The 10,834-nt window shown below is 37.9% G+C and overlaps 2 protein-coding genes across 4 annotated transcripts in view; both read right to left on the reverse strand.

Moving 5' to 3' along the window:
* ccdc125 (coiled-coil domain containing 125) overlaps nucleotides 1-6,481 on the reverse strand; it is a 15,610-nt gene extending 9,129 nt beyond the window's left edge. Inside the window, exons 1-8 of one of the 3 annotated variants that reach the window (XM_035659184.1) lie at nucleotides 6,299-6,481; nucleotides 4,164-4,416; nucleotides 3,862-3,920; nucleotides 3,702-3,788; nucleotides 2,478-2,555; nucleotides 1,220-1,305; nucleotides 1,061-1,143; nucleotides 118-230 (exon numbers count right to left, since the gene is read on the reverse strand). In XM_035659184.1, the coding sequence (XP_035515077.1) occupies nucleotides 118-230; nucleotides 1,061-1,143; nucleotides 1,220-1,305; nucleotides 2,478-2,555; nucleotides 3,702-3,788; nucleotides 3,862-3,920; nucleotides 4,164-4,416 (759 nt within the window). In that variant the 5' untranslated portion in view covers nucleotides 6,299-6,481. Of the gene's footprint in view, nucleotides 1-117; nucleotides 231-1,060; nucleotides 1,144-1,219; nucleotides 1,306-2,477; nucleotides 2,556-3,701; nucleotides 3,789-3,861; nucleotides 3,924-4,163; nucleotides 4,417-4,618; nucleotides 4,719-6,298 lie in introns of those variants that run through there. The other 2 variants (XM_035659182.1, XM_035659183.1) reach the window with 2 other exon arrangements.
* Nucleotides 6,482-7,147: 666 nt separating this feature from the next.
* rad17 (RAD17 checkpoint clamp loader component) overlaps nucleotides 7,148-10,834 on the reverse strand; it is a gene marked incomplete in the record, with an annotated part of 6,355 nt that continues 2,668 nt past the window's right edge. Inside the window, 2 exon segments of the mRNA XM_035659044.1 lie at nucleotides 7,148-8,194; nucleotides 9,424-9,481. Of these exon segments, the coding sequence (XP_035514937.1) occupies nucleotides 8,005-8,194; nucleotides 9,424-9,481 (248 nt within the window).

Raw genomic sequence — 10,834 nt, forward strand, 5'->3', positions numbered from 1 at the left:
ATTTCATGACAATAGCACCTTTAGGAATATATTTACTGAGAAAAATGATGTGTTCAATACTTATTTTACCCGCTGTATATTTATAAATATATGTATTCTTGATTGAAACGCTCTCACCTCCAGAACACTTGCATCTCTCTCTGGGCTGTATTCAGGTTTGGTTTCTTGGTAAGCTCTCTGCTCCTTCATATTCAACATGGAAAGAAGCTCCAAGTACTGCCGACTTAGAGCTGCAAACACAAACACACATAATCTTTGTGATGACGACTAAGTCAATTCCATTTGCTGACAAAAGACCGCTGTGGTTAAAAGCGCTGGAAAAAGCTAGTAAGTGGGCCATGGGTTAAGATTATTTAGTCAAGATGTCACTGACTGTTGGTGACTTGTATCCCTTTGCCACCAAGGCAGTTTGAGGGCTGGTTCGGGGTTAATGCCTAATCTCAAACCAGTTCTTTGGCAGCCAAAGAACTGCAGGGTCTGGGTGGCCAGGCAGCTATGTTTTTATTAGCTGTTTATTAAGCTACTAATTTCTCATATTTTGAACATGACACAGATGTTACGGGCCTAACACTGAGCTAGTTGACAAACAGCTAGCTAGCTTTCAGCTATCATTACCCAACCAAGCATAGCTACTAATTTCTCACATCAACGTTTTGTTCATAACATTGTTCGTAACTTGTGTTATGTTCAAGGTTAGTAAAATTGAGAAATTAGTAGAATGCTTGCTCGGGTAATGTAAGCTGAACAACAGCTAGCTAGCTAGCCAGCGGGAGTAACCTTGTTAATAGCTTATGAAGATATATACAGTGACTTGATGACGTGGCTCTATGGTGGCTCTCTAGTCTGTGGAAACACAAACCATTCTTAGAAGGTTCTCAGGTTAAACCAACTCTGAACCAACATGAGCACCAGCCCAGAACTAGCACTAGGTTTGCATTGGTGGGAAGGGGGTAGTCACACACTGAGGGCTAGGAGCAGCATGATGCACTTCACTTCACAGATGGAGATAATATGTGCAGACATTTCTAGCTCACCTCATAATGAATCGACATTATTATACCTGAATTTTCTGCTCGGAGCTGCTGGATCTCACTCTCTCTTTCCTCCAGGTTGGCAGTCAGAGTCTTGTTCTCACTCAAAATTCTGATTACAACAACAATAAAGTTACAATACAAACCAGTGACAATACCACAGACGTGATATGTGAAGTAAATCCAACCTATTGCATTTCTGCTCCCAGGACTGCTGAGACTTCTTCATCTGGACCTGGTTGAAGCTGAGTTCCCACTGCAAGCTGTTCACCTCCTGCAAGAGATGGAAGCAACAGATCATGATTAGAATATTTCAAGTTAAGTCAACAAGTCAAGCCCCATGTTGTGAATTTTGAGTTATGAGTCAGGACAGTGAGGATACAGCCATTTCATACAGGAGACGAGCACATTGGCTCTAGCGATGAACATTGTACTTGCAGATGACTCATTTTGTATGAAACAGCTGACAGTCTTTTGTTAACAGAGACTCCAGTCTGCAGTGTAGTTAATACACCTCACTGATAAACCTGAGAATTAAACAGAGTTACAGCAGGCTTCATGATCAAATGAACAGTTTTTGCTTTTCATCTGCACTTCTGTACATATGCAATCTCTCTCTGTGGCCTCAGTCATATGTCGCAACTGTGATAAAACATGCTTGCAAATTATATTATTTCACAGATGCAGATATTAACTGCAACTCATACAATAAAAGTCCTCATGCACAAATTCAACAACCAAGAGGCATAGACAGAGAAAAAAAATGGTACCACAAAGCAGCCACGCAAGAGAGAGCAATCATGGTCATGGACTGCACTTCTAAAGCATGTTTCTAGTCTTCCATCCACTCAAAGCACTTTACACTACATCATATATCACATTCACTCATTTACACACATTGGCAAATGCTCATCAGAACAGAAAATAATTCATTCACACACCGATGACACAGCATTGGGAGCAATTTGGGGTTCAGTATCTTGCTCAAGGACTCTTTAACATGCACCAGTAGGAGCCGGGGATCAAACCACAAACTCTCTGATTAGTGGATGACCCACTATATATCCTGTGCCACAGCCGCCCCTACACACTCTCTGCTCTGAAGTTGACTTATGAAAAGTTGGGGCAGAAACCAAGGAAGGCAGTGGTCCTCTTATGATTGCTCACTTTCACTTTCTGTTTTTTGTTACCAGTTGTAAATAATTGATGGTTAAATGTAACCTATGTATACATTCAAAACATCCTTTATCCCCCTTCCTCGTCTCCATAATATATATATATATATATTTTTTTTTTACCTACAATGACCCTTATCAGTCACTCCGTGGCATTATACTTTCCTTTTGTCCTTGTTGAAGAGGAAAGAGCAGTTGGGTCGTCACTGTTAAGTAACCTGCTGTAGGATGTTAAAGCAATGTTATTTAAACAGCCTGCACTTACACTTACCTTCTCCAGACCTTTGGCCTTCTCCTCACTTTTCTGCAACAGACTTTTAGTGTGACTCGTGGCTTTGTCAAGAATGGCCTGTGAAAAGGAGAACAGTTTTTAGTTGTTTCTTTTTTACCTTATTTACATAGATACACATTTATTTACGATTTATACACATTTTGACCATCATTTCTATCCTAATGTAATCTTTTACCCACAAGCTTCATAAGTATTTGAATGAGCAGTATTTGGCTCTTTTGCCTTCCACAGTTGACAGTAGAAACAGATGAGAAACGTGCAACAAGACTGAGGCAGATGATATGACAAAATAGCAGCCTGGGAGGGTCAGCAACAGTTTTTTTTAACCTTTATTTATTTATTTAGAGAAGGTTCACTAAGGAACGCCCTGATCACATTCTTACAGTCTGTTCTGCCAGCCACTGAGCAACTCCACTGGAGAAGTTGGGGTTGTCTACCTTTGTGTATAGCAGTTGTGTTGGTAAACATAAGTTATGATTATTATTTTTCCTCACATATTTAAATGCTGTACGTGTGGATTATTATCAATGGCATGTTAATTAAACGCAGGTTTTTTTAGTCATCATTGGACTATTTAAGTTAAGTTGACTTGACTTGAGTTAACTTGTCTGATTTGACATTGGGATTAGGCTTTTGTTTCCCATGTTTCGTCCGGGTCAGACATGAAATATTTTGAATTTATATATGGTGATAAATACAGCAAACAGTTTTTCTTTTGATAATGTACAATTTTTATTAAGATTATACTGGGTCAAATGGAGTAATGTTTATTTAATATTTATGTTGTTCATTACCATATAAGGCAGTCAGCTGGCAGTGTCACACTAGGTATCAGATCCGCCCATTACCTTATATTTAGTCTATGTGCAGTTCCCTGTTACAGGCTTAAGGTGCTCAAGGACACCTAAGTGGTGGTAAATGAGGGAGGGACTGCTTCTTCACGTTCCCCACCCAGAAAGTGAAAGAGTCGTGGGATAACAAGCTCGGTTCTCAAACCTTTAGAATATAATATGAAATATCCATAAAATATATCACTTTGTCTCTTTCTTTACTTAGTAACAGAAAAGGGCTCCCTTAAGTAAAAAGGTTGGGAACGGCTTCTTTAGGCCACCATTGTCTTGAAGATGAAGAACAATTGCGAGTTGCAAGTGGACATTGCTTGATTTTAGGGGTAAAAGTAAAAAAAAACACTAAGGTATCTACCTTCCCTTGTAAGATCTTCAGAGCTTCATATTTGCCTTCAAGGTACCGACGTGCCACCTCCAGCTCACAGCACAGTACATCTATTACCTGTCAGCAGAGCCATCAGTTACAGTTTGCCAGGCTGGAGTTAAGTGGACAAAATTATGGGTTTCTTCACTACCTCAGTGGCTTCCTGTAGTCTCTCTTTCAGCTCGTCTTTGGACAGCTCAGCTAGGGAGCCTGCTGATTCACAAAAAGTGCACTTGTGCATTAGAGGTCACAGAAAATGTGTGTGTGTGTGTGTGTGTGTGTTTTCTTGAATTGTGAGTTGACTGTATTGTTACCTCCCTAGAATTCATGTCTGCTACTGTATTTCAATCAAAGGGAAGATTTTATGAGAATTTGATGGTATCTTGCCTTTATCATTTGATTCTTGTTTAAGTCCTTTGTTACAGTTAAGAATCAGTTCACAGACATTCTTACCAGAGCATAGCAGCTTCCAGCGGGCTCTCTGCTGTGTCTCTGCAGTCTTCAGACCAGGGATCCAGACTGCCTCTCCTGTCTGGCCACTGTTCCTATGCCGCTCTGCTCCAGGCAGCAGGCTCTCTGTGACACCAGCAACGCTTTGACTCTTCTTCCTTGTAAAGCTGGGTGCTGCTCTGACTCCCATGCCATCACCCAGGTCTCCATCCACCATATCATCATCCAAGTTGCTGGCCTCACTTACCTCCTGCATCTGCACCAGGTCAAATGTAAAACTTAAATCGTTAGCCAAAAACAAACACAAAAAACACATTTTCTCAGTTGCCTCTAGTGCTATTGCATTCCATTAGATGATATGATAATTAAAAATATTGTATTCAGCATCCACTCCACATTTTTCATAAATTTTCATACTGTCACTATACAAATATGAAAGTAAAGAAAAATCAACCCACATTGATTCGCGGAGATTCGCAGAGAATCGCAGAGATTAGCTGGATCAGACAAAAGATGACATTAATGTCTGGTTATGTCTCAAAGGGAAAGTCTGGGACACCTACAAGAACTTATTGCTGTTGCCCAGGTTATCTATCAACTCACAGGAACACGTGTTCTGTTGAAGCTATAATATGTAACATTTCTATGGCTGCGCAATTGAAATAGCATCGAAATAGCAATATGGCCATGTGCAATATTCAAATTGCAGCATCAAAATGCAAAACGCATGAGCTGCAATGTTTTGATAAAGGTAAAACTTGTGACAAAACAGAATTAGAATGAAGTACTGTTGTTCTGTAGTGATGCCCTCATCAACAAATAAATAAATTTGTGATGCAAAAATTATCATTCATAATTGTGAATCATTTCCCAATATGATGTTCTTACCATATCAAGCAGCCCTAAACATTCTCACATTAAAGTGTCTATAAACAGTAGCCCTATGTTCTATATGTAGTTAGGTTGTGTACCTACACTAAAGGAATCCTAACTGGAAGAAGCTGACTGCAATGCCAGCAATGGAGGTGAAGAAAACAAATCCCATAATCCCACGCTACTTCACAACGTCATCAAACTTTGTCTTTTGTTATTGTTTTATGTGAAAGACCCCCTAGAAACAGAAATGATATACTGTACATTTAGCCAAAGCTGTCAGTTGTTGCTGTGAACTAGTGCAGTGCCATTCAGATCACATGCCTGATAGAAATGTGTGCCCGTTCAGAACAGGCTGACTGTTTGGCTCCAGGTATTGCTGCTTGAAGCATTGTTGGGGGGCATGTCTGTTTAGAGCACGTGGCTGCTGCTTGCAAGAAAACAACATGGCAACCATGATGTCAAACTTGAGGCTTCAAATTGGTACTCCACAAACCAAGACAGGATGTCACAATAGGTTCATACTTGTTCTTAACACGTGGCCATTTGGAGCAAGTTTATTGCTTCCTTTATAATTAGATGTTTGTGAAAATAAATGCTGAAAATGCTAATAGTTTAGTAACCATACACAGATACTGTATCAAGTGGAAAACAGATGTGTTCTGCCTACTCCTGGCTGTGTTAGGGGGAGTAAAAATTATCTACAAATCTACAAATCTACAAATCTGACAAAAAGTTATTTTTATAAACATTGTGACCCAGTTATGTCTTTTTTTGTTAAATTCAAAAATGATCCTGATATAAGCTGTACCTCCTGTGATCCCCACACTGAAACTATCATCCATCATTTCCGGAAATGTCTACATACCCGTAAGGCAATATATCTGCAGATTTATCTTGGATAATATTATTTTTTCTTCTTTTTTACAGAAGCTATTAATAACTTAAGGTGACTTCTATTTATTTATGTTGACCTCTGCGATGTTTTATGTTAATCTCTAATTTATTTGTTTGCATGTTTCTTTTTATTATATATTTATTTATCATTTATTTACTTGTATTAAATTAACTGAATTAATAATACAACAATAAAAATAATAAAACTATGGATCATAGGATTTGACTCTAGATGACATCACTATATTCTGGGACACAGACAAAACCTGAACTATACCATATTAGCTACAGGAATAACCTGTGGGTTCTAATATAAAGTGGAACCTCCCTTTAATGATTACTCGTTTTTAGGAATCACTTCCTCTTACCTGCAACTTCGAAGCAAACTTTATATTCCTTAGCGCTTTAGAGTCTCCACCGACACACAGACAAAAATAAAGTTCAGTAAACTGTTATCTAAGTTTTATCTTCCAAGTGACAGCAAAAACAAGTCACATATTAACCTGTTTACTGCTCGGTGACACCTATCGTCCAGGGACCGAAAACTTCTAGCAGCATCAAGCTAAAAGCGGAAACAACGATTACTTCCGGTCATTACCGTCAAAATAAACTATAAACATATTTTTAAGAGAAAAACTAAGCAAGACGTTTGAAAGAAGTAGCTTAATTTGAATTTGCCAAATACAAATGTCCTTTTTTTTTTTTTTAAATCACCCCTCGCTTTACTACATTTTTGCAAGAGTTTTCTCCTCACTTGCATTTGTATTTCTCTTACCTTTTATGATTTTTTTGTTCTTGTGCCTGGTAATTTTTCATCTTGATTATACTGGCTCAGTCTTAAACCGTACTTCTCTTGAAATATACAATGCCTGTTCAATTTCTATTCTGCAATAAAGAAAAACAAAAAACGTATCATAACATTTAACTTTTCTAAAAATGTTTTTCTCATAAAATATATTTCAGTGAAATACGACATTTAACCTATAAAGACTTCCTGTAACTTTATTACTAAACCGTATCTATTAATTGCATAGTGCAACATTACAAGTGTTATTGGAGTTGGATACATTTAAAACATTTATATAAAAAAAAGCAGCAGGAAGTGAGTGAGTCACCATCACCAGAGGGAATATTTAAGAGAGCTTGTTGAGCAAATATTGGATGAAGGGGTGTGACAGGGTAAGCACTCGTTACTGTTCAAGTAAAGAGCCCCATGATCGGCTTTTCACACACTGTTTTTATTCACAAACTTATTTAGGTTTGGTATCTCTCAATAAGCATTCAATGTACTATTTATTATTTTCTCTCCATAGAAAACAGTGAAACAAAAAAAATGTCAGTTAATGGCCAAGCTTATTCCTTGACAGTTCTTCATTACAGGTTGATCACTCAGCAAAACAAAAAGATGTTAAGTACAAAAACAAATACATACTGACAAAATTTGAACTGGGTCATCTGAGGAGATTCCCATCATGCTTCTATTGTATTTGGAGCTTTTGAAAAGCTACACATTCAATTCAGGTTCTACAAGGCAACAAGCTTGTTTGAAAAATGATCATATCTTGTACAAATGACACCTCAATGAGGCAAAAATTACTAAACTATTACCAGAGTCAGCAACATAAGGTCATGTGGATAATTATTTGAGTTGTGGGATCAATCTTACAATTTAAGTAAGTTGAATTTATATGGAATTCTTTTTTAACAGTAACAAGTAATGTGTTCCTTCACATGTCAAAAATGAATCTCAGAACTCATTTCAGTCCCTCCAGGCAGTTGCAATGATGTGACTGCAACAATAAATGCAAATTCAACCAATCCCTGTGAATTCTTAATGGATTCAAATCATTCCAGCGAGTTTCACCAATCATAGCAGTCCCCTGCGTAAAACGTTCAGCAATACGTCACCAAACTACTAGCAATTTTATACTGCATCTCAATTCTTTAGAAAAGCTGCTGTGAGATCAGGTATTTTTGGCTGCAACAATTACAAAATTAGCCTGTGAAATCCTGAAAGGACTGTCATTTAACAGTGTAACAGTATGGCAGTAGATGTATGACAGGGCTGTGTGTGTTAGTCACTGGTATATTCCTCTATGATCAGGTCCTCCTCCTCCAAAAGGACTTGGTTTGTAGTAGGTTGGGGCTGACTGCCCAACAGACCCTCCTCAGCCGCACCCTGACCTTCCTCTTTCTCTTTCTCCTCCTCAGTGTCTGTCTCCAGCTGGCCTGGTTCTTTGTCTGTCAGAGCCTCCAGTTTTAATCTGCACAAACACAAAGCCAAGAGAGAAATTAAGACAAACAATACAATAACAGATCTACATTATCAGGTCATCATTCTAAATCAGTGCTTAAGGTTTAACCACAGGTATCCATAGTAACAGTCAATGGCATAGCTTTGGTCTCAGTAGTACGGGGAACACAATGAAGACCAAAGAAAATAAATACATTAAAAAAAGCTTACAACTCTAAAACTATTTCAACAAAACAAATAACACATTGTGATGGTATTAGTTATCATGCTTTAAATAACAATGATATATTTCCAGACTTATCAGTAGTACTTATCAGCATTATGTGGCATAATTAAATCTGTGATATTAACAATAAAAAATAAAGTCTTTACATGAACATACCTAGATTGTAGTTAATCTGCATTTCTTTAAAACACAAGATTTTGTGCATTTTTTCCTTAATTGAAATTGAAATTGAAATTGAAAGCCTTTATTATTATATTAAGATATATTTATGTAATCCCTACCAACCGTTTTAGGTTCACACACACACAACAAACAATTACCTTGTTTTATTTATTTGTTTTTATTTATGTAATATAATTACAAATTCTCCTAGACAAATACACAAAGGTTTATGTTTTGGCCTGAGGAATAACGTCTCTCTGCACCAACAGAACGAGTTTGGGCCAACCCTTATTTGTCGGGATCATTTGTACGCGCCTGCAGTCCCCCATAAATAATTGTATATTTAAGACACGCAAGTACTCTTAAGGTTTTTTAATCCAAGTTTTAACCAAGTTGTAGAAATAATACTGCCGGGTGAGTGAGGCTAGTCAGACACAAAGCTAATGTTAATTTAGCTATGGTCACACAGTTGATGTTGGCAAAGAAGTAAGGAGAATTTATTGCTAAGCTAAGATAAGATGTTACACACCCACACTGCTCAAACCTGCACTAATCTCCACATCCTGATTTGGTCTCAATATAGGCTCTCTTTCTATCATCTTGGCTCAAGCTGAACTCAAGCATACCACAGCCTGTCTGAGAGCATGGGTGGGGAGGGTGCACCACTGTAAATGGTTGCGAAATATAATACAACACAATATTGTTTTATCTCAATTATCTTGTTTTCATAATGGCGAGAAACAAAATTCATAATTTAAAATAAAAATGTATTAATAGCTGCTCTAATTGTGACTCAGAACAGACGCACTAGAATCTAAATGCATGCACCTATAAGAAGATAAAATGTGTACCTGCCGGAGAGTCTCCTCTGTAACATCTGACCCACGTCCTGGATAAAAGCTATCTGAGCTGGGAGACACAGTGTAGCACACAACACTTTTATCAAAAGACAAAAGACTCATTCAAATGACCAAAGCTCTGTTGATTATGGTGAGATGACAAACATGACAAACCAATATGAAGCAATATGTCACCTAAAAATACTGTACACAAATGATCATTTAAAGATCCCCTCCAGACATATAGTACGACAAATTCAAATAGTCTGCAGTGTGGCTGACATGATTTTTCTTCATTAAAATGTTAATTTATTAAAAAAGTCCCCCTCTCCTTGTCACTACAGTGGTTGAAACTGAAAAATGTATGTGCATTGTTTGTTTTCACATTCATTTGACTTCTAACTAACTCTCTTCTAACTCCATTTGATGGGATTTGCCATCACTGTGCGAATGGGTAAACTGCTTTGAGTGGTCGGAAGACTAGAAAGGTGCTATTCAAGTACAGTAGATTTAGCAGCAGCTTTGATCAATATTGTCCAAAAAATCTGAGCCAGGCGACTAACCAACCATAGAAAGACAGGATGATATGAATGTAGCAGCTTTGCATTTAAATGTTTGCTTACACCTGTTCCGAAATCTTTTGAAAACTATATGTACTTTCTATTGGAGGACTATGAGTAGGTAGCGTATGCAGTATTGTGTGTGTATGTCTGGTACCTTGGTTCCTCATAGGGTGGGTGAGTTTGGCCAGGTAGGGCAGCAGTTCAGTCTGCAGGCTGACTGGTGTCAGACAGAAGCTTCTGAACAAGGACTGGGCAGCCAGGCATTTTTCCCGGTGCTGACAGGAACAACATCAGTCTTGTTACATGTTGTTACGGACACATTAGGAAAGAGTTTGGCTCAGGGAGCTTTTAGTTAGTTTAATTCAAACTGCTAATATGTATCACTTTTCATTTTTTGTCACCACTAATGTTGTCTGACGTTGACCACTGTTAGTTATTAATTTGATTAATGGTTTAATAATACGTGTATTACAGACGCCGTTGATCGGGCTTATTATCTGATTACCTGATTTTCCAATTTCTAACGGCAGTATGCTGTAAATGGTTGCCCTTTGTGTGTGTTTTTAAACTACTTTCCTAATCTAACATGATGTACTTGTTATTAATGGTATTGTAAATGACTCCTGGAGATCAGACAGACTGTGGGAATGAGTGTGGCATGTAGTGTACAGCGCAGTGAGTGGTCGAAAGACTAGAAAGGCGCTATATAAGTACCGTTTACCATTTACTCCTTGTGAAAGATCTTGTAGTGTGTGAGACCCCGTTGCTGATTAGTCATGTAGTGTGAAAACCATGACTTCAAGACTCCCGATTAACACAAACACAAACAACAGACAACACAAACAACCAACCAAGCATAT

This window comes from Morone saxatilis, unplaced genomic scaffold, assembly GCF_004916995.1.
Source record: "Morone saxatilis isolate NCDOM2014 unplaced genomic scaffold, NCSU_SB_2.0 Contig16, whole genome shotgun sequence".
NCBI classification, from domain to species: Eukaryota; Metazoa; Chordata; class Actinopteri; family Moronidae; genus Morone; species Morone saxatilis.